This window comes from Enhydra lutris, unplaced genomic scaffold, assembly GCF_002288905.1.
Source record: "Enhydra lutris kenyoni isolate GAN:26980312 unplaced genomic scaffold, ASM228890v2 scaffoldscaffold22, whole genome shotgun sequence".
NCBI lineage: Eukaryota > Metazoa > Chordata > Mammalia > Carnivora > Mustelidae > Enhydra > Enhydra lutris.
This window is the reverse complement of record NW_019154106.1, coordinates 29,063,757-29,087,312: the sequence shown is the minus strand read 5'-3', so window position 1 is coordinate 29,087,312 and position 23,556 is coordinate 29,063,757. Positions and strand designations below refer to the sequence as shown.

Below are 23,556 nucleotides of genomic sequence, written 5' to 3'. Positions count from 1 at the left end.
TGTGTGAGGAGAGATGTACATCTCTGAAGAGGAATGTGATTACAACTCCAAAAAGTCAAAAATAAACCCCAAATCTCAGATCTCCAAGCACAGCTTCTTAACAGCATTGTGCTAATGTTAACATTGAATTAGCTCAACGGGAAGATTCTTTTTGATTTCTCCACAGAGGTACTGGTTAGTTCTGATTCTTTCTTAGGCTGCTTGAAACACACATGTCTCTCAAGGGGCCTGGGAGCAGTACATCGCGCTGTCCAGGTTAGCGGCCTGCCTAGCCTCCGAAATGTCAGACGGGGCTCAGCCCCGGTGCCTTGCTCTCTGATTTATTTCTGGCTGTTAGTAAGTGGAAACCATGGCAAAGTTTACATTAGCAGACACATACACATGCCCCAGCCTATAAATATTCTATGATGGAAAATGGTACAATGACTCCATTCCTAGTGAAAAGGAGCGTAAAAGGAGAAGAAGGGGCGGGGGGGACGTTACCAACAATGGCTCTTCTCCCAGTGGAAAACCCAGACCAAATGGCGGAGATGGGCTTTGAACTAACTGGACCTTGTCAGCCACTTCTCCAGGGTCTCTGGAAAAGCAAGCCAAGCAGAGCCCAGCGGCCTGGGGCAAACCTGGCGGGATCCAGCAGCACAGCCATCTTGTCTTGGAAGCTGGTTGAAGAAGACCACCGGCCATTTCCTTCTTAGAGAGGTGAGTGAGGAGGAATTTTAAAGTCAGATTTGAAAGGAGTTCACACACCGTCCTGCCTGGGACACAGACATGTCCCCCGGTCAGACCCCCTCAAAGCGCCAGCTGGAGTTTGGTCATGTTTCTCTGGTGCATGTTGTGATGGCGGACTAATTCGTCTGAGCGGGCAAACTTTTTCTGACAACTGGGCCACCGACAGCTGAAGGGCTTTTCACCTGTTGACACAATTGCCGGTTAGAGACACTTGCGGCAGAGAGACTGGGCACAAGTTCAACTCTCAAAGGTCTGAGTTAAATCATCCCAAGGCACTCACCCCCCATCAACACCACCCCCCGCCAGTTCTTTCCCTAGGCTAACAAATCGGGCTCATTTCATGGGCAGCCTTGGAATGGTAGCACCTCTGGACCCTTCAGGATTAAATGACTGTAAAAAGTATGAAATATTATTAAGTCAGAGGACTATGGAAATGACAGGAAAGGAAAGAGTCTAGTTAATCAAAATGGACAATTCATATGTAATCGAGGGGAAAACATTTGTTTCAACCTTTGCTCTTAGACCGTTTTGTGAATTGCATAGATGTTTCCCCTCCACTGTCTTCCCAGGGAATCCAGCTTCACTGGGCTGCAGAAGCTCAGGTTCATGACCCTGAGTATTACTGATTGATCGCCCTCCTGTAGTAGAGCTGGGACTGTAGCTTACATATCTCTGTCTGTGTCAATATTCTGGATGGGTTGCGTATTTTAAAATAAGTCGCTGATACCACTTGGCAGGGTATTTGCTCCCTTTACCTTCAAGTGTTCCTCAGAGCATAATCCCTGTTCTAGTCGAGGCGTGGTTTTAAGATTTTTAATGAGCTTATCAAAAGATCGAGACCTCCCCACCTAAGGAGCTCTCAGAAGTTCCTTCCAAGCCTCATTCTGGAGAGGAAGGATAATCAGCATTTATGAAATGCCTAATATATGCCAGCCTTGTGCTGGGTATCTTCTGTATACTTTATTTCACGTATCCCTTACAACCGCTCTGCAAGACAAGCATTAGGATGCCCACTCTGGAGCTGAGGCTAGACCGCTAGCAAGGGCAGACCCAAGCAGGACTTTAATCCCCGGGCCTGTCTGTTCCTAAGCCCGTGGGCTTGGCAGGATCCCCCCTCCCGGGCCTGGCCCTAATGGAGATAGAGCTCTGTGTGTCTTTTTCCCAAGTAAAAATGCCTCAGGAGCCAATCTCTGTGCAACCAAGGAGAACTTCCCAGGATATCGTTGGTCCCACTTTGGCTCCTCTGAGAACTACTGGTTGGCACAAGCAGGGAGCAATGTCCCAGGGGAGGCAACTGCCTCAGGGTCAGAACTAGGGGCTGATCAAAATAGGGTAAAACAGTCTGCCAGGGGCGTGGGTCATTTTGCACATATGCCTATAGACACAGGGTTAGAGGAGGAGGGGGCCGGGATATAAGGGATGATAATTTTCTCACCAAATTATGAGCTCAGGACTAAGAAAAAGAAGAAACACGAGAGGCACCTGAGAAGAGCAAAAGAGAGGCCTGTCCCATCAACTCTGGGGCGGGCACAGGTTTATAAATGCAGCCTATTGGGGCTGAGAATCTGCCACTGCGTGGGGGCTCACAACCTCATGTTTTCCTTCATCTCCCACTCACTATTCCTCTGCTCTTCCTGATCTGACCCTTGGCTATCCATCCCAACCTCCAGCCACACTGTCAAAGGTCATGTTCTAATGGGCAAAGCCCAACCCTTTCTCTCATTGGTCTTCACTCTCCTCAGTCTCTCAACGGCACTCAGCTTTGCTGACCTTGGCTCTCTTCCTGATTTCTACCCTCCCTGGGCTGTGAGACGAACCTACGCTCTTTCTCCAAAAAAGAAAGCCATGGGACGTGGTGAGCTGGGAGCAGAAGGAATTGGGATTGCTACTTACTAGCTTTGGGACTGTAGACAAGTCATTTCATCACTACGGGCCTCAGTCTCCTCATCTGAAAAATGGGGATAAAACATGCCTACCCTCCTCTTCTTACAAGGATGTTGCAAAGATACAGCGAGATAACCCTAAGCCTTGACCCTCCTTCGAAAGCTAGAAAATACACAGCAAAGGTGGTGCTATTTTCATTAGGAATCACACCAAGCTTGTGGAAAAGCAAAAAGTTTCAGCAACCAGTGAGTAAATGCCCTGTTCCCCTCTCTACACTAGTAAAGAGGGAATAATATCCACATGCTGATATGAGTTTGGCAGAAACCATGTCTGCTCCTGGGACATTAACTTTTAGCCCAGCAAGGATTCAGGCCTCTGAAAATAGCGTCATGAAATGTGAGCTCTCCAGAGAGTAAATATTTGGCTTGCAAGAATTTCTGCTGTTTTTCTGTAAAGTTGATGATCTTATCAAATGGAGCGACACCGTGTAATGCAGCAAACTGGGAACAGTGGGGACCTAGCTCCTCTCCTCCTTTCTTTCTGGACACACAGTAAAGGAGTGTTCTTTGCATTTCTCCCTTCTGCTCTGTAGTTCCCAGCCCCATCCCTTCTGAAACAATGTTATTAAAGAGAACCCTGCACTGTTCTTTCTCTTGCTACACCTGCTCAGAACTTCTACACTCATCTTTTCCCATCTCTCCCAATACAAACAACTTCATTCAACAGTATTTTTTTTAAAAAATAATGAAAAATAAATGTGAAGAAAAGTTTACGCACTTGTTTTACCTGTATGAGTCCTGGTGTGGGTCTTCAGGTGGTCAGACCGGGAGAACTTTCGCTGACAAGTTTTACACTGGAATGGTTTCACACCTAAATGGACAGAGAAGGTCTAGCCGCAGCCCTAACAATGTGGGAGCATAAGGAGGCCCCCAGGGCCAGCTTCCTGGAGGTGGCCGGAGGAGACGGGCCTTTCCAGCCCCCTGTGATGATGTCTGCATCTCTTTCAGATGTCCCCCACACCCCAGGCCTGGCATGGACCACCTGATTCTGTACAGTAATCCCTGAAGACCTGCTTCTGTCTGGGGAGCAGCTAACCCTTAACCACAAACGTCCAGCTTCCCACTAGAGTCTCGGCTGTGTCCAAGACTGAAAAAGTGAATCACACACTACAAATTGATCGTGCTCTCCACCACCCTGTTGTTCACTGCTACTCAGCGTATCATCAGGAAATGGCTAGTGGGAGCCCACTGTTCTGTGGTCTGCAGGAGAAATGTGGGATGTTTCATTGTCTTTTTTTTTTTTTTTTTTCTTCTTAAGAAAAGGAAAATCTCCAGCGGTGGGGGAGGGGGGCGTAATTATTGGGGAAAGCTAAGCAAATGGCTAACCCTTTCACATCCATATTCAACAATAAAGAGAATCACAAAGTCAACTGCAACCCAAGAGAACATACTGCCAGCAACGAGAAGGGAGCCTACAAACCTGTGTGTCTCCTTTGGTGTCTTTTGAGCTGGTCTGAACGAGAAAACCTGCGTTCACAGTCCTTGAAGTCACACTGGTATGGTTTCTCACCTTGGGGAAGACACATAATCCATTTGAAAATGCTGCTGGAAATGGGGATCTCATGAAAGGCAACCTCTCCTGCTGGGACTGAGGGATCCCCAAGAGCCTAAGGCACTCTGGTAGACTGCGGTAGGGTGCTGCTATGTGAGGCTCAAGGCCTTCCTGCACACAGGGTCCTGGACAGTGAGTGGAGAGTGGGGGATGAGTTGAATGAGGATAGGTCCCTCATCTCTGAGTTGTAAGTGGATGGGAGCTCAGGTTCTGATGTCAGACACTAGGGTCCCAACCAGCTCTGCCACTTCAAGCTCCGGGTGAAGAGCCATTTGCTTATTGAGAAAGGGGGCTACTAGTCTCACAGCTTTGAAGGATTCATGAATAGCTTGAGCCAGGCCAGCCACATAAAGGGCTTCTTTGCCCAGTGCCAAGCACACAGGCACTGCTCGAGAAATACTGGTAGAGAATCTTTAGAAAAATAATAAACCAAAGACGTCTTAACTCTTCAACTGAGTTGGAGGCAAAATTCTGGAATGGGTATGCCTTGGAGCTGGCCCCAGGTAATAAATGTTTTATGTTTTATGGTCTGAAGATTGGTGTTCTCTGCTACTGACTTCTCATTCCTGGATCAAGCCTAAAGAGCTCCATGCTTGTGAGACACTCAAGTGAAACCAGGAACCGAAGTATCTAGAAAGGCTTCGGTATTCCTTTATCCAAGAGAAGTCAGTAGTGGGATTGCACAAACTTCTGCCTCTGAAGGGAGAAGCCCCACCCCTGTCCTTGCTAGAGAAAGTTCAGCCAAATACTGGGAACAAAGCTCCATGAGTGCACTGAGTGACCTTGGGCCTGCCCACCTTCTTATGAGAATTCTGAGTCACCAGTGTTCTGGGATGGAGAGCAAGCCATCCCAGGACCAGCTGTTCTTTCTGTTAAAAGGCATTCCCGTGTTGCCTGTCTGGCCTCATATCCTCTGTTCCCCTGATTAATCTCTATTCCTGCTATACCAGAGCTCACCATTCCCTAAATCTGCCTTGCACTTTGCTTACACCAAATGCCCTTTGTCCTTATCTCCACATTTCTCCCTGTCACCAAGTCTATGGTACGTCCCTTGCCAATGCCACCTGCTTCCTCTGTGATGCCTTCTTGGAAATTTCATGATCAGTTTGAAAGCCCTTCATTCCCTCGGTACAGAACATATTACAGAGCATCTAACTTGGTAGACTGGGTCCGTGGCTACCTTCCTGCAGGGGCTGGAAAATCCTGGGGGCAGGAAACTTTGCTTCCCTTGGTATTTATATCTGGCCCAGGGCCTTAAACTTCAACAACCATACTCGGTCTACTTTCTTTTTGGTGCCTTTCTGCTTCTGCTCCTTCTTTGCTTCCTCTTCCACACCCTACTGACCCTTTGATAGTAAGCCCAAGCCCTTCCTCCTTCTGGGATGACTTTGGCTCAAATCAGCAAATCTTCTCAGCTAACTCCAGCCTCTGGTTTAGCACATTGTCACATACTCTCTTCGTCCCTTTTCATACATGAATCCTAGCTGCAAAACAGACTATCACCTCTTTGAGAAGGGGGTTTATGACTTGCAGTGAAAAGGCACAAGTGTAGGTTCTGCTTCCACTATATTTTACCCACATGATAACTGGTCAGTGTGTGGGGATTAAATGAAAGAATGCATGTAGAGAGTCTGGCACATAAAAAATATTTGATATAAAAGTACTTAATACAACAATCTTATTACTGTCATGTGTAGATAAGAAAAGCTTGCATTCTTCCAAGAAAAGGACTCCAGAACTGTTAAATACAGACTGCTGTCCTTGTCTTCTGCAAAGAGGAGCTTCTTAAAGCCATCAGAGGGTGTGGGGGTCATGGCTACCTTGCCCACTGCTTCCCCCTCACACACACATCTCCCCCTCCCTGCTTTTCTAAGTGTCTCTTCCCCAGTCAAGGTTTCTACAACCATATTGCCTCCAGTGTATTCCCTTGCATTTCTCTAGCCACAATTTTTCTTTATCATTTTCTTAATAAACTTCACAAATGCTTTTCAAACGATCTCATTTGGAAAACATGAAAAAATATAACAGGCCCCCAGTTCTCTCATCTTTAGCCTTGGAGACTGTGGTCTACTGAGTGCAGACTCAGGTTTGTTCTAGAACTGCGTCCTCCAGACACAACTTGGCAAAATCCAATGATCCAAAGAGATCTGAATACAGCTCGTCTCTTCTTCAGCTTCCCCAGAGCAAAATAAGCAGCAATAACAAAATAGTAAGGGTAACTGTAACAATAAAACTGTCCTTCCAGTTATGGGAAAAAACAGTGCCAGCTCCCCTGTAGGAAAGCCTGGCTTCTCACTGCTTCTCACTCAGTCTTCCCTGCAGTGGTAACCCAACCACACTCCCGTCCAGTGCCCACAAGGAAAAGAGCAAACTTTTGTGAAATGGCTGCTCACACTCAAGGTAGCCAATGACCAGATGAGGCCAATTCTCTTTCCCAGAGGAAGTTAAGATCCCTTAGCCTATGGGAAAATCCTATTTTCCTTAACACATCACCAAAAATCATTTTTTTTTAAGATTGAAAACAAAAACTAAGCCTCCAAATCCATTTTCCCGTTCCTATCTGGTCGGTTGTTACTAACCCAAACAGTTCAGTTTTGCTTTGGACCATCTCTCTTTAAGTCTTACTGACCTTGCTCATCAATCTCTCAAAACTGTCTGATTACCTAACTCCCGGAATAGGTCCTCTCTCTTTAGAGATGCTAATAGTATTCTAATAGTTACACTATTGTTTATTCAGACCTATTGACATACAGACTATACTAGGTGCTTCATAGTTAATGCCTTGCATTTAATTTGATTTTACAAGTTAATCTAGGGGCACCTGGGTGGCTCAGTTGATTGAAACCTCTGCCTTCAGCTTGGGTCATGATCCCAGGGTCCTGGGATGGAGCCCCACATTGGGCTCTCTGCTTGGCAGGCAGTCTGCTTCCTCCTCTCTCTCTGCCTGCCTCTCTGCCTACCTGTGATCTCTGTCTGTCAATTAAATAAATAAAATCTTTTTAAAAATAAATTAAATAAATAAATAAATAAAATAAAACTTAATCTAGACTTTGAGCACCGGGGTGCCTCAGTCAGTTAAGTGTCCAACTCTTAATTTCAGCTCAGATCATCATCTCAGGTCATGAGATTGAGCCCCACATCAGGCTCCACACTCAGTGTGGAGTCTGCTGGAGATCGTCTGTCCTTCTGCCTCTGCCCCTCTCCTGCTTGTTCTCTCTCTCTCTCAAAAAAAAAAAGTAAATCTAGTCTTAAGACTGGAATAAGACAGGCATTACCACCTCCATTTTCCATGAGACAAAAGGAAGTCCAAAGAGAGGTTCAGTAATTTGCTCAAGGTCTCACCAGTTGGTTGTGAAGTCAGAATTCAAACACAAGTTAAGCCTCTTTAGTTCAGCGGAATTCTTTTTCCACCACTCTGCTCTGTCGTTCCTGAAGATAGTTTACTAAATTCTTTATTAAAGGATAGACCATCGGGTTGGAAAATGCCCCTGGCAGCTCTTTTAATCTTCTTGGCCAGATCTTTCAAAGCACTGCGTACTGCCAATCCAAGAAATTTCCGGTGTCCTTAGCGGTGGGACAGCCAAGAGCAGGAGCTCTTGAATCCCCCTTGCCCACCGGCCACTGGAAATGAGGCTGGACAGGGGACACACTTACCAGTGTGCTTCCGGCTGTGCATCTGTAAGTGAGACAGCTTAAAATATCTCTTATTGCAGCCCGGGTAAGCACACATGAAGGGGCGTTTCTCACTGGTCTCAGATGCCGACCGGACAAGAGTTGGGGCAACTCCAGGCACACGTCGCACATCCTATGAGCAGAGTGTGAGAGAAATGGAGGCTTTAAGCCACATGTGAACATTCATGTCAGTCCTGGTGGAAGTGAGCTTTAGAATATACCCAAAGGCAGGATGACAGTTATAAGATGTAAAACTGCTCCCATCCATACTCCAGATGCCCACAGCAGACATCACTAATGGACGACAGATCAGACCATGTTACAGTGCAGCACGCCAACATCACTACTACGAATCAACCAGAACTGGTACTTCTTTGAGGTCTTTTTGGGGTTGCTGATCTAGAGGATCTGGAAAAGAAATGCTGGTGACTGCAAGAGTTCCCCATCCATCCTGTCTCTCAGCTTCACCACTGGAGACAGTGAGGTCTAGAAGTCCAACGTCCCAGAATCTATTTCCTCCCACTTGGACACACAGCCACACGACTTCAGGCCCAGTCTGCAATGTGTGGGGAAGTCCTTATTAGAGAAAAATATGGGATACTGAATGAACCCCAAACTGACCAGACTTTCCATGTGGGAGTAAATGACAAGTAAGGAAGAGGCCCCTGAGAGCTGGGGGCTCTCTCTGTGAAGGGCTGAACCACCAGAGGCCAATGATATAGGCAGAGTAATCGCTCAATAGTAACACCAGAAAACACTGTGTCTGTCTTCTGGGCACTTTCCATGTCCTTCACTGTTGATTCCCTTTACCTTGAGGGAGTGGGTATGTGTCAGTTCTCCATGACAAGGTGCTAAGGGGACACAGAGAGACAAATTCTCCTTCCTGCTCTCAGGATCAATGACTCATAGATGGGGGAAGTGGGAGTGTCCCAACGGCCACTGAATCTTCTTCATTCTCTTTCAGATGTGCAAATCAAGACCAAAGAGCACATCCATGTTTTGTGTTAAGACCCAGAACTACCTCTGAGCCTAACCCATTCCCCCATCTGTGCACCTTCCACACCACACTTACATTCTAGATCCTATTTCGCATTGCCTTGCCCTTTGAGATTTTCTTTTTTGAAGGAAAAGTACTATGGTGACACACAAATTTGCTGTTGATAGGCCACAGTGTCTCGAGGCAAATGGTGGTGTAAATTTAAATGACAAGCCAGCTGTGTTTGACTGTCAAACTCTAGGAGAAAACGAGTCAGTAGTGAATCAACACCTGTGAGGTCTGGAGTCTATCCACAGCCATGATAGTGAGTCTGACAACCTGGGATTGGAGGACAGGAAGTTAAAAGGGGCTCTCTTCATTTCCTTTGATTTAATCTAGAGGTAGCACACACAGCAGGATATAAAACCGTGTCGATGTCAGTCAAGGATCCTGGTGGAGGATGCCGGGGGCATGTGATGGAGGGGAGACTGGGATGACTCTTCCTGTACCTCCATCAGATTTCATATTTCTATAACCCTCACCTTATTGTCACCCTTGGAAGGTTTGGGCTGAGAGAGAACACTGTTCTATCACCATGATGCTTCTGGAAACATCAATCAGAATATCTCAGAGCTACCTGCCCCATACATCACATGGGGACCTGGCTCGCACACAACTTACTTCTCGGGTACTGACTATTCTGGTGAAAGTATCACCACAGTCACTCGTGTTAGAGTCACTGAGGCACACGTGAAAGTCACACACGGAGACTCTTGGTAACTGTGTGTGGTTCTGATCCCCAAAAGAGGCTCTGCTGAGGTGGTCTGCCGTGGACTTTTGTGAATTCTCCAAAATGTCTACCTTTTTACTTTACTTTCCTCACTCTCCTTGGAGGCCCCTCCCCACAAACTGCTCACAGCCCTCTGTCTCCCTGAGAAGCAATGCAACATGGTGCTTAAAAACAGGGGTTCCGGAATCAGACAAGTCTCTTGTTACAACCAGCTGTGTGACTGTGCACAAGTCACTCATCTTCTCTGGACTTCGGTTTCCTCATCCATAAAATGGACATAATGGTGCCCACCTGTAAAGGTGCACTGAGGATTAAATGGAAAAATAAAATACAGACATGGAAGAACCTTAAATGCATATTGCTAAGTGACAGAGGTCAGTCTGAAGAGGCTGCATCCTGTGTGATTCCAACCATACCACGTCCTGGAAAAAGGCGAAACTATAGAGACAGTAAGAACATCAGTGGTTGTCGGGGGCAGGAGAGGAAAGGGGGGCAGATGAATAGGTGGAACACAGGTACTGTTATTTTTAGACAGTGGAACTATTCTGTACTCTAATGCAATGGTAGAAGTAGGGCAGTACACATTTAAGAAAATCCATGGAAGCCCCCAGCGCGAAAACCCAACCCTGAGGTAAACCATGGACTTCCGTTAACAATAATGTTTCAGAAAAAAAATAATGTATCAATACTGGCTCATCAAGTGTAACAAGTGTATCATACCGAGGCAAAATGTTAGTCCCAGGGAGAAGGGGGAAGAGGGAGGACAGGGGAACTCTTTGTACTTTGCACAATTTTTCCTTAAACCTGGAACAGATCTAAAAACTTGAGTTGATGAAGACAAAAAGCCCATGTATAAAATTCGGCACACCTCCTGGCACACAGAAAGTGTCCAGCACCAACATGGTGTTGCTGTTATCGTCATTATTTGCTGTTATCAGTAGAACACCAGGCAAGAGAAGAGTCCGCTTATGCAGACCAAGTCAAGGTTCTGACTTGGAAGCCAAGCGTCTGGATCATTCATTGCAAGAGTTCCACAGCCCACCTGGGAAAGGTGAATTAAGTAGCGAAGGAGAAGGGATGGGGTTCTGCCAGAAGCATCTTGGTCCAAGTCAGGGATGTGGGTGTGGTCACAAGGACCTGTAGAGAAGGGGCTGCCCTCTCCACCCCAGTGGAAGAGGAGAGGTCCCTATCGTCAGAGCACTCTGTAATGAGGAACAGACTTACCAGGGCCAAATGGCCATCAGCATGGAAGCGAAGGGCTATTGAGAAAGGAAAGAGGCATACAAGTCCCCGTCCAGCAAGTCCCCCCTCCCAATTCTCACCTGAATGCCCCTGAAGACGCCGTGGGTATGTATTCTGTACTGGGCACCACAGAGGATGGGCGTCGTGTGGTTGTCACTCTCATACCCTGTGCCGTGGCTACAAACACAAAGAAAGGACAACAAGGCTCAGGTAGGTCCACCGGTGCCATCTGGAAATGCTCATCTGCGCAGAAGGAATGTTCTTAAAACGCTCACAGGACAATGACAGCTGGCTTTTGCATCCCTGCACTGGGGCTGCTCTGGAAACAGGACTCTGGGAAGGGCTGGGCCGCTCAACCATCATGTCACCTCCACGCAGCCCTCCCTCACGCTAAGGTTCTCACAGGCCTGCCGTTTGGGTCTACACCTCTCAGACGAGCTGGGAAAAGACCCAGGGGCAGGACTTCATTCCCAGCAAGTTGTTTACCTTCAAGCTGGCAGGAATGACAGCTCCAAATATCTCAGGAGTGAGCAGATCCCTCAAGTTCCACATTGAGTGCAATGGATTTTTGTCGGCACCTCATGACTCAGTTTTTACCAGATAGCCCCAAGAAAGTGATGACACAGGAGAAATGTCACATTCTCAGAAGTGGGGATTACACATCTGCGGCCCTGCTCCACTCACCCCCACAAATCAGTTTCCCAGATCAGCTTAACTCTTCGCAGCCGACCCATGGTGTCCGTGAACACCGGGTAATCCTACCCAGCACTAGGCTGGCTAGTCGGCTAGTTGGTGCCCAGGTTCACCTTGGGCTGTGAGCGAGAGCTGAAGGCTGTGGAAGGCTGAAAAGAAGAACTTGGAAGAAGTGAAGACTCGAGAAGTATTCTCTCCTTTAGGTAAAAGCTGGTATGTGTGCTGCCGTTATTTTACTTCCAAATGAGGCAGAGTAAGGATTCTTATCTACATGGGAAGCGCATTACAATTCTTTCTAGAATCAGCACAGGGAGATTTTAGGAAATGCCTCTGTAAAAAGGTGCAGCTGCTTTGGAAAATGTCTGGCAGCTCCTCAAAAGATTAGACCTAAAGTTACAAGGTGACCCGGAAATTCTACTTCTAGGTATATTCCCCAGAGAAAGGAAAACGTGTATCAACAGATAAACTTGTATGCATTGTTGATCAGCAGCATGATTCGTAATAGCCAAAAAGTGGAATCAACCTTAATGCCCATCAGCTGACGAATGGCTGAATGAATTAGAGTATCTTCATAAGAGGGAATATAGCAATAAAAAGGTGGGAAATACTGACACATGGTAATGTGGAAAACCCTGAAAACAGGCTAAGTGAAGAAAGTCAGCCACAAAGGACACGCCTACTGTGGGATTCCGTTTAAACAAAATGTGCAGAACAGGCAAATTCTGTAGAGACAGAAAGTGGGTTGGTAACGGGCTGCCTAGGACCGGGGAAGTTGGGGGGAATGGCAGAATGACTGATGAAAATGTCCTAAAATTGTGGGAATGGTCGTACAGTTCTGTGAATATATGAGAAACCGCTGATTTGTATACTGTAAATGGGTGAGCTGTTCGGTGTGTGGAATTTATAAAGCTGCTTTACAAAATTAACTCCGGGGAATCAAGGGGTCCATGTAATGGTTTCCCCCACCCCAAGCCTCCAGGTGTAATTAACTTGCTGTCAGGGCTGAGAACCTCCACCCTCAACCTCTGTTACTCTGGAGACGCCAGGGGTCCCCGTGCGGGAGGCAGGTAGCTGGGCCGATCAGCCCACTCCAGCTGAGGGTGTGAGGAAAACCGGGGCCTGGCTCCACTCCCACTTCCCCAGGGGAGAAAATTCCTGGAGGGGAAGGGTGTCTGCCAGGATGACTGACTTGCCCACACGTCCCACAGCCACAGCAGCTGTGGGGTTTCACATTTAATTCTGGCTCCAGGCATTTCAGAAAGAATTGCCTGTCTCCCTTGCAGAGAGCAGTGACAGCAGTGTGGGGAATCGGGTGGCAGTTCTGTTCCCTTGAACCTATTACACCGTGTCTCCACATCCTCCAGGTGATTTCTGACAAATCTGGGGGTGGGGGGGAAATGTCCCAAAGAGCTAAACCGGGGTTAAACATGCAAAAGTCAGAAAGAAATGCCAAATCCAGATAACATCTGCCTCTGAAACTTAAGTGTCCTTGCCAAGAAAGAGGCCACGTCTGCTTTCCTTACGATCATGCTACAGAGACAGTGAGGACCCAAGAGCTGATGACAGTGGCCATGTGGTAGCCGACAGAGGACAGGACAATGAAGGATGCTGCCAGAACATTCTGCCTTGAAGGCTGGGAAGAGATGTGGCCTCTGCTTGGTGTAGTCCTCTGCATGGAACCAAAACGGGACACATTTTGTAAGGCTGAGGGATTCTAAGGGACACAACAGAAATCTGAATTATTTTAAATTCTGCTATCAAAGGGGAAGAATTCGGAACTCTTGTCCTGGCAGCTAACGACCGGATGTGTTGTTACTTGGGTTCCTGAAGGACACAGGAAATAGACTTCCCTCAAAGTACTTATCCCAGGAAAAGAAGTGCTGCCCCACTCACAGGTAATGACATGCTCTTCAGAGCCAGATGCAAGCCAACACACACAAAGGCAACCAGAAACAAGACTGTACCTGCCAAATACGCCCCTAGCTTCTTCCACCAGGTCCAGGAATAAAAACTACAGCTGGGTCCTGCCTGCTGGCTTTGGCGTCTCCAGAAGACAGACCCAGCAATGCCATTCCACACTTGGAAACCCTGCAACCCAACACTCTTCCCAGTGGGTCTGGCCAGAACCGGATACAATCCACAGACATTTCATATGGTGACCACTCTCTCTGGGTGAGTAAAGGAAAGCAGGTCAGTGGTCATGGAACCATATGCTAACAGAGGGAGAAAAGTCATCTACTCTAACCCTCAACTGAAACTCCTGTAACTTGTCTTCAACAGCTGGACAACAAGACTGGTGGTAAGTGTTAAAGGCAGCCCATTCCATTTGGGAAGAGCTTTAATTGTGAGGACAGACCTTTCTAAGCCAACCTGAAATTGGCCTCCTTTCCATCTGCGTGTTTGACAGCCCTCTCTGTGTATCTCCTCTGCTCTGGGGTAAACTCAGCCTCAAAGACAGAGTCCAACTTGTCACTGTCTGTATCCTCTCAGCTTGGTGACTGAAGGCACTTAGTCTATAAATGTTCCATGAGAAGGACTGAATCTAAATCCTCTTCCCATCACAGTCCTTCAGGTATGGGACCAGGTACAGAGCTGCGGTTCTCTCAGAGATTATGTCATAAACTGGTGTCTGATTCCTTCCCCATCTATACCATCCTCTTCTCGATCCCCTTCCTTTGTTAAGTCTCTTTCAGCATGTGGCTTGAAATGGGTGCCAGTGCCCCTGGAAGACTGCCACTCTAAAGGAGGAGGGGAAGGAGGACCATCCATAAACACAAAAACCTTAAGAATTGGGGGAGTGACATAAATAAGTAAGACCAGAGAATACATGCCTCACTCGAAGGGATTCCACTGCAAATTTTTCAAAATCAGTATGCCGGTCAAACACAGCACAATGCATTAAGCCCACAGGCTGTCAGGGCTCAATGAACACATCCAAGCACATTACTTCTTGGCACTCAGGTCACAGTGGCCCTCCTCAGTCAAATAGAATCTTCAACATCCAAGACAGCATGAACTGCAATTAAGGCACGTAGCTCCAGCCTTGAGCTTGAACACATGATTTCTTCAACTGCTATTCAAGACTACACATTTATCCTTCAAACCCCATTTTATTTCTTTTAGCAACTCACCCCAACTGTTGAAATCTTTTTTACTCAATTTGGCTTCCAAACCATTTGTTTTCCATCCCATTTCATACTGTCTCTATCTTTGAAAATCACCTTTTTTTGTTTCCATTTTAAAAAAGAGGGTGGGGGGAGGACCTTCTTTGCTGTTGTGAGGAACTATTATATTTGTTATACACGTAACTGTTCTCTAGTATTAGGAAGTGTTAGGATTCTCGAAGTTCTCACTATGCGGCAACCTGGGGGTAGCCATCATAGAGAATCTAGTCATTTGGATGGACAAATGTCATCAGCAGGAGTTAATCTGAGACAGAATGGCTCAGAATGATGGTGGCTGCCATTGGAACAATAGACCCAGCTATGAGCTGAGGTGGTCAAGTAAAGGCAAGCTTTTCCTCCAAGAGAATTAGCCTAAAAAAGTTCTAGTGACTATGTTGTAAATGAACCAAATAGGAGTGAAGGCAGAATTCTTAGATGTCTGGAGCCATAAAGTCTTCTAAGAAGGGCAAGGAGCTACCACCCAGTGAAGAGATTTCTGGAGGCAAAGATGCACTTTCCAAATGAAGCAATCACAAAGCTCTGGACAGTTGTGGGGCAAAAATTTGTCATGACCTAGAGACAAGGGTGTTATTACTCATGGAGCAGCTCGAGAGTGGAATGTGAATCCCACCAGACTGAGCAATGATGAGACCCAAATCTCCCTTAGGGTAGAAAAGCTTGCGGTGGCTAGATCTACCTTCCAACCCAGATAAGGAGGAGGAAAGGACGGACCCTGCTCTTTCACCCATGGACTGGTAATTCTATGAACCCAGTTTGCCAGATCTTTCCATTTTCCAGAAAAGTCAGAAATCGAGATTTTTTATAGGAGATCACTTCAGCTCTAAATTCTGGCAAATGGGGCGCCTGGGTGGCTCAGTCAGTTAAGTGTCCAGCTCTTTATTTTGGCTCAGTTCATGGTCCCAGCATTGTGAGATCGAGCCCCACATCAGGCTCCTTGCTCAGCAAGGAGTCTGCTGGAGATCCTCTCCCTCTGCCAGGGAGGTGGGGAAAGGTGTGGGGAAAGGTGTGGGGAAAGGTCCCCACTCACCCCCTTAAATAATCACTCAATCAACCAATAAAAACTCTGGCAAATAACTGAGATTTCCTAGAATCACTGTCAGGTCAAACAACATATCTCTGCCCTAAAGGCCACCAGTTTGCGACCTCAGCTTTAAAGGTGTGCAAGGAAGTTTAAGCTATAAGCTAGAAAATGCCATCTTGGTTTCGTTAACTCCTTGACATGGCAACAAAGTAGAAGCAGGGAAGCACCTGATTCTTTGAAAACGGTATATTAGAACTTTCAAAACCCTTGAAAGCTTAAAAAAGAAGCTGTACTTGTCCAGCAGACATGGCCAATGCCACAAGGGCAAAATCCAGAAGCACGTATCATCTACAGGTATCAATGGTTCACTCTAAATTTCATTGGTCCTCTTGCAGGTAGGTTTAAACATTGAAGCTATAGGACAAATTCCAGTGTATTCGTTTCCTACAGCTGCTGCAACAAATTGCTACAAATCTGATGGTTTAAAACACAAATTTATTCCCTTATAATCCTGAAGATCAGAAGTCTCAAACCAGCCTCCATGTCCTAAAAATCAAGAGGTGGGCAGGGCTGTTTTCTTCTGGAGACTGAGGGGGAAATCTCTCTCCTTGTCTTTCTCAATTTCTAGAACTTGCCTGCATGCCTCGGCGCTTTTTTCACATCATTCCAACCTCTTGCTTCCTTCGCCACATATCCTCTATAGTCAAATCTCCCTTGTGTCTTCTTCTAAGGGTTCTTCTTACATGTAGGGCCCACCCAGATGATTCAGGATGATCTCCCCATCTCAAGATCCTTAACTTAATCAGGGGCACCTGGGTGGCTCAGTGGGTTAAAGCCTCTACCTTCAGTTCAGGTCATGATCCCCGGGGGGTCCTGGGATCAAGCCCCACATCGGGCTCTCTGCTCAGCAGGAAGTCTGCTTCCCTTCCTCTCTCTCTGCCTGCCTCTCTGCCCACTTGTGATCTTTGCCAAATGAATAAATAAAATCTTAAAAAAAAAAAAAAGATCCTTAACTTAATCACACTGCAAAGTTCCAGAAATTAGGACATAGGTGTCTTTGGGGGTTATTATTCAACCTCCCATACCAAGAGAATCAGACTTACTCAGTTTCTTGCAGATACATTTGAAAGAATTAAATTAATTTGGATCCTTTATCTCCAGATAATCTAGTTTGAAAGAGAAACAGCACCTCCCCATCAAACCATTATAGCATCTAATGAGACTGGGTGAGTAAAGCACACTGCTCAGCCCATGGTTTGCCCTCAATAAATGTTCACTAGGACTTCACAGTAAGATCTGCATTTTACAGCAAAGATTATTGAGATTTAAGAAGACACTGAGTTATCTGCCCAAAGTCAGACAGATGGCAAGTGGCAGAGATGGGGTTTGAGTCCAGGTCAGTGCAGCTCTCGTCCTTCAAAACTAGCTAGACAATTCTGGTGGAATAACCCCATCCTGGGTTTACTTTTATCATCAAGACCCTTGACTAACTCCCAGCTCTTTTCTCCAGCGGTATGAATGAAATTAGGCTTGCTGGAGGTTTAAAATGTTGTGGGAATGGCTAGGATAGGAGAAGGGGAGCGATCAGGATGAACAAGTTCAAGATACTCTTCAGGACACTCCAGCTTCTGCTCTGAGGCACAACTTTCATTTTGGTGTCAGGAAAGCACAAAGCTAGCTGATGGAAACGGTCTGCTTATATGCAACAGACAACAACCAAAACTGAGCACTATTTTTACCAAAAAAAATTTCTTTCCACCTAACTGGGAAAATCAACTAAGCAGAAACAGTTATCAGTGGAGCATATACCTCGTGACTTCATTCCTGGGGGTGTGTGGACTGCACATTTTCCTAAACAGCTTTAAAATACATAAAAATGTATCCTGAGAAAGTTGGCTTTTCCTAGACAGCTTTAAAATACATAAACATGTGTCCTTAGAAAGTTCACAAAAAGAGAAGAATGCCCCTCATATAGCACAAATTATGAGCCTCCTCATGCTAAAAACTTGTACACTGAGGTTTGGCTCAGAAAAAAAAAAATGTTCGAAGAGTAGCTTCTCTAGAAATGATTAATTTTGATATTCCACAGGCACAAGAAGATTAATAAAAAGGAATTGAGGTTTTACAGATGAGGAAAACCAGAGCTGCTCTGAAATCCCTTATCAACAGAAGAGGGAAAGAAAGAAAGATAGAAAGAAAGAAAGAAAAAGAGAGAGAGAGAAAGGAAGAAAGAAAGAAAAGAAGAGAAAAAAGAGAGACTTTTGAAGATAATTAGTATTTGATACAAATATTCAAAAAGGGGAAACCTCTACCTGTGATTTCTCTCTCCCACCTCTAGTCCTTGGCCAGGTGGGCATCCCCCACCCTCACCTCCATCTTCTCACCTCTGCAGAGTTAATCAGTTTGAAGAAAAGCACCTGAGAAAACGTCAAACTCTTGCATATCCAGAGAATGGAACTTACCTATCAACCCCTCTTCTCTGTCCATCCTTGATAATCGGACTATATACATGAGATGCTTAAATGCTTGATTCCTTTTGGTGGTGGCAACCTAGCATAACCACCTCCAGCTCAACATGAAAGCTATTTTCTTCCCTGCCTGAATGTGATGTGCTAAGGGCAGTATTTAAATAAAATTCTGCACAAACATCATCAGCAAGGCCATTCTCTTTTCTTCATGTAATTTCAATGTTTATAGTGGGAATAACGGGTGTATATAAAAGCCAAAGGATTGTTCTGTTCCTGAGAATATTTAAATGATACAGTTTCTTTTATGAATCCAGCACAGAACCTCAAACTTAAAAATGAAACAATCAAGTTAAATTTGAGTTTAAAAAACAAAAACAAAAATACAAGTAATGTCTGCAGTCTGATGGCTCATGGTATAAAATTCTTCCAGAAGCACAGTCTACAGAAAACAACCAGCTATCTGAGTCTTCCTCCTCCCCTCAGGTGTTTCATTTCAGTTCAGATCTCAAGAAAAAGATGCATATTTGACTTTTAACAAAAATCTAATCTATCTTGTGTCACTTTTAATTAAAAAGTATACTATAGTAATTCTAACTATTGTACCTTTTATTTTTTTTTGTTAAAGATATTGCTTATTTATTTGACAGAGAGAGATCACAAGTAGGCAGAGAGGCAGGCAGAGAGAGAGGGGGAAGCAGGCTCCCTACGGAGCAGAGAGCCTGACGTGGGGCTCCATCCCAGGACTCTGAGCTCATGACCTGAGCCAAAGGCAGAGGCTTAACCCACTGGGCCACCCAGGTGCCCCACCATTGTACCTTTTAATGAACACTTTTCTCATGAACATTATTAGAAAGAAGGCTTCTCCACCAAAAAAAACAAAAACAAAAACAAAAAAAAAAAAACCTTGCCATTTGCAAGGATGTGGATGGACTTAGAGGGTATTATGCTAAGCAACATAAATCAATCAGAGAAAGACAATTATCATATAATCTCACTGATATAAGGAATTTGAGAAATAAGACAGAGGATCATGGAGGAAGGGAGGAAAAAATGAAACAAGACAAAACCGGAGAGGGAGATAAACCATAAGAAACTCTTAATCTCAGGAAACAAACTGAGGGTTGCTGGAGGGGAGGGGTTGAGAGGGATGGGGTGGCTGGGTGATGGACACTGGGGAGGGTATGTGCTGTGGTGAGTGCTGTGAATCGTGTAAGACTGCTGAATCACAGAGCTGTAGCCCTGAAACAAATAGTACTTATATGTTAATTTAAAAAAAGAAAGAAAGAAAGAAGGCTTCTCTGCACCATCCTTCATTTATTTTCCCTCCAGGTCTCATACATCTTTATGGGCACCCAGCTCCAAAATCATCTGGAGGGGAAGAGAACTCATGCCACTTTTACTAACTTTGACTGTTTGTTGGTTTGTTTTTAAAGATTTTATTTATTTATTTGAGAGAGAGTGAGCAGTAGGGAGAGGGAGAGAGAATCTGAAGCAGACTCCACACTGAACACAGAGCCCAATGTGGGGCTAATCGCACAATTGCAAGACCACAACCTGGGCTAAAACCAAGAGCCAGATAACCTAACAGACTGAGCCACCCAGGCGCCCCTAACTTTGGCTGTGTTAATTCTCTGTTGAGTATCTCTTGTTCTGCCCACTCCACATCCAGCCCATCTTTCTCTGCAAACATTGCCCTCTTCCTTTCCACTTTTCTGCTAATCCGGGCCTTGGACCCCAGGGGTGAGGACATACTCAGGACCTGGCCAATCAGATCACTGCACTCTCTAGCCACATGACCCAACCCAGGCCAATGAGAGCCTTCCCTAGGTCTTTTGTTGGAGAAGAAACAATAAGAAGGTATTTTCCTTGTGAGGCTATAGATGCCCAAAACCAGAGCTACTTTTGCCACGATGGAGATAGCCTGTCTGAGAAAACAGCTAGCACAGAAAACAGCAGGGACAAAAGGCAATGAAAGAGTATTCTAATGACATCATCTGAGCCCTTGAATCCAGACATGGAATTTTTAAAGATAATATGTAAGTTACTAAATTAAAATTTCCCCTTTGACCTCTGCCACTTACAACCAGGGTTCTGCCCCCTGCTACAGAAAAAGTCTTGATTCATACATAATCTAGCAGTTACCTAAAAGTCATTGGATTTATTTCTTCAGCGAATTTCTCAAAACATGGTATCTATAGAGGAGTACTGGTCCCTTCAAGGTCTTACCTTCTGGAAGATGCCTGCTGGTTCCAACAACGCTATCATTAGCAAAACCTAGTTTGTATTCCTCTTTTGAAAGTTACTTTATAGTCATGGCTCCTAGGCCTTCAGTTCTCATGCAGCCTGGTCGTTGGCTGCTGTTTAATAGGGGACACAGGCTGCGTGGTTAACAGGCTGACAGCAATGCTTGTATACATTAGCCCTTATGAGCCATCAGGCTTCCTCTCCACTTGAAACACTGCACAAACCGCCTCCAACTGACATTTTCCCTCTTATTTAACACTCAGAGCAGAGCTAAGAGATATTTTAAATATTTAAATCCAATTTCTCACAACAGTTTAGAGAGAGCACAGTCCAAACACACCACAGTTTTACTGGCCCCTAGCACTTGGAAGATGGTTTTAGGCATGACTTTCATTCCTGTTTAACACACACACACACACACACACACACACACACAACTGTATTTTCATAGACCATCTCAATCAGACCATATAAGATATCTCTGGATCTCTCATTACGTGTGTCTGGTACTGAGGTGATAGTTTATCAGAATCCCAAATTTCTTCTAACTCACTGGGTTCGCTGTTCTCAAAACCTGGGCTCTATGGCCGGAAACTGCTGGTAGATACCAAGAATGGCTGTCCCAGATCCACGTGAGACAAGCCTTGCACAGGAAAGATGGGGCAGGAGCTTTTCAGCCCAGATTCCTAACGGCTCCTACCCAACTAGCTTGCTCACTCTTGAATCTGGAAAAGTTCACTCAACTATGCTCAATTACATTAAAAAAAAAAAAAAAAAAAAAACTGTGCTCCTAAAACACCAGGATCAAGCACAGGGCTCTGTAGATTAAGATGTCCCCTGCTCCTCCAGGTGAAACGGAGGCTTGCAGGTGTGAAGGCTGTGTGCATAATCATCTTTTCCACAGGTCCCACGAATGTTAGTAACACGACAGAGTAGATCAAGGTGAAGACATGAAGGAAAATCCTTGTAATATATTAATAGAATCACATTCATTCTCAAAGAAATTTTGAAACCAAAGGCATTACTGCTAAAAAGTTTTTGAAAAGGAGGAAATTCAAAATGGAGACATCTGACACAGAACAAGACTTGAAAAAATGTTGAGGAATGCCATTCACATTCTTTTATTTTTTTTTTTTAAGATTTACTTCTTTATTTTAGAGAGAGTGGGTGGAGGGACAAAGGGAGAGAGAGAAAGAAACCCAAGCAGACATGGCCCTGAGCTCAAAGCCTGATGCAGGGCTTGATCTCATGACCCTGAGATCAGACCTGAGCTGAAACCAAGAACTGGATGCTTAACTGACAGCACCACCTAGGCACCCCTGCTATCCACATTCTTGAAGAAAGATCCACTTTTTTTTCAAAAGTCAGTCTTCTCCAAAATTAATTTTTATACCTGATGCAATCTACTCAAAATTCTAATTAAAGTTTAAAAAATAAACTTGTTATTTTAGAATTGTTATAGACTTACAGAAAGATTTCTAACATAATATAGGCAGTTACCATATATGTCATACCCAGGTTCCTCTCTTACATCTCACATTAATATTAGTGCATTTGTCACAATTAACCAACCAATATTCACAAAGACTTTCTTTTCTTTCTCTCTCTTTTTTTTTTTAGAGAGAGCATGCCTGCTATGCATGAGCAAGGGTGGTGAGGAGCAGAAGGAGAGGGAGAGAGAGAATCTTAAGGGGGCTCCACGCCCAGTATGAAGCCAGATGGTGCTGAGGTCATGACCTGAACCAAAATCAAGTCAGACGCTTAACCAACTAAGCCATCCAAGCACCCCAATAAAGGCTTTCTTTGAAATGAACAAGCTGAATCTAAAATTCATCTTGAAAAATAAACAAGAGATAATAGCCATAATTAGTCTGAAAAAAGAAATACAATGCTAGGAAATTTTCTATCAAATATTTAAACAGACTATAAAATTATAGCTAAGAAAATAGTCTGATACTTGGCAAAAAGAATTAGACTGATCAAAAGAAGAGAGTAAAGTATCTAGAAATGAACCCAAGGAAATTGACAGGATCCAAGGATTAATAAAGGAAATATTTGAAGTTAGTGAGGAAAGGCTGGATTTTTCAAAATAGTTTGGAGATACTGACTAGTCCTCTAGAAACAAATAAAGGTGGAATCAAATTGCCAAATAAATTCAAGATGAACTAATGTTTAAATATAAAAAGTAAATTTAAAATATACCAAGAAATACAAATAAATAAGTAATTTTTTTTAAAACCTTGGCATGGGAAAGTCTTTTTTTTTTTTTTGAAGATTTTATTTATTTGACAGAGAAAGACCACAAGTAGGCAGAGAGGCAGGAAGAGAGAGAGAGAGAGAGAAGCAGGCTCCCCACTGAGCAAAGAGCCTGATGCGGGGCTCGATCCCAGGACCTTGAGATCGTGACCTGAGCCGAAGGCAGCAGCTTAACCCACTGAGCCACCCAGGCACCCCGGGATGGGAAAATCTTTATAGACATGATTCCAAAGCCAAAAACTTGAAACCATAAAACAAAAACTGATCACTTTTACTATAAAACTTTCTGACAGGAAAAGACAAAACTATTAAGAGTCAAAATACACATCAGAGAAAATAGTTGCAGTGCATAGGACAACAAAAGTGTTAATATCCTTATAAACAAAGAGCACTTGCTGACCAACAGTTAGGTTATTGGATGACCTATCCCAGCTCTCAGCTACCCAGTTGCATTTCCCACGAAGTCTCTTCTCTAAGGACAGTGTTCTAGCAATTCTATCCTCTCCCACCAACAACTTTTTCCCTCTTCTTGATCATTCTCATCAGTAAACAAACAGGCAGGCATTTCTCTCTAAATATAAAATAAATAAAACAAAACACTAAGAAATCACCTTTTTGGGGTGGCTGGGTGGCTCAGTCGTGAAGTGTCTGCCTTTGGCTCTGGTCATGATCCTAGGGTCCTGGGATCGAGACCCTCATCAGACTCCCTGCTCAGCAGGAAGCCTGCTTCCCCCTCTCTCTGCCTGCCTCTCATCTCTCTCTGTCAAATAAATAAGTACAATCTG

The 23,556-nt window shown here is 44.8% G+C and overlaps 1 protein-coding gene across 2 annotated transcripts in view; it reads right to left on the bottom strand.

The window, feature by feature from the left end:
- Positions 1–789: 789 nt before the first annotated feature.
- The window catches only part of LOC111149985 (Wilms tumor 1), a 42,282-nt gene continuing 19,515 nt past the window's right edge, over positions 790–23,556 (bottom strand). Inside the window, exons 6-10 of one of the 2 annotated variants that reach the window (XM_022507283.1) lie at positions 10,985–11,081; positions 7,879–8,029; positions 4,093–4,182; positions 3,400–3,483; positions 790–911 (exon numbers count right to left, since the gene is read on the bottom strand). In XM_022507283.1, the coding sequence (XP_022362991.1) occupies positions 790–911; positions 3,400–3,483; positions 4,093–4,182; positions 7,879–8,029; positions 10,985–11,081 (544 nt within the window). Of the gene's footprint in view, positions 912–3,390; positions 3,484–4,092; positions 4,183–7,878; positions 8,030–10,984; positions 11,082–23,556 lie in introns of both variants that reach the window. The other variant, XM_022507284.1, reaches the window with a different exon arrangement.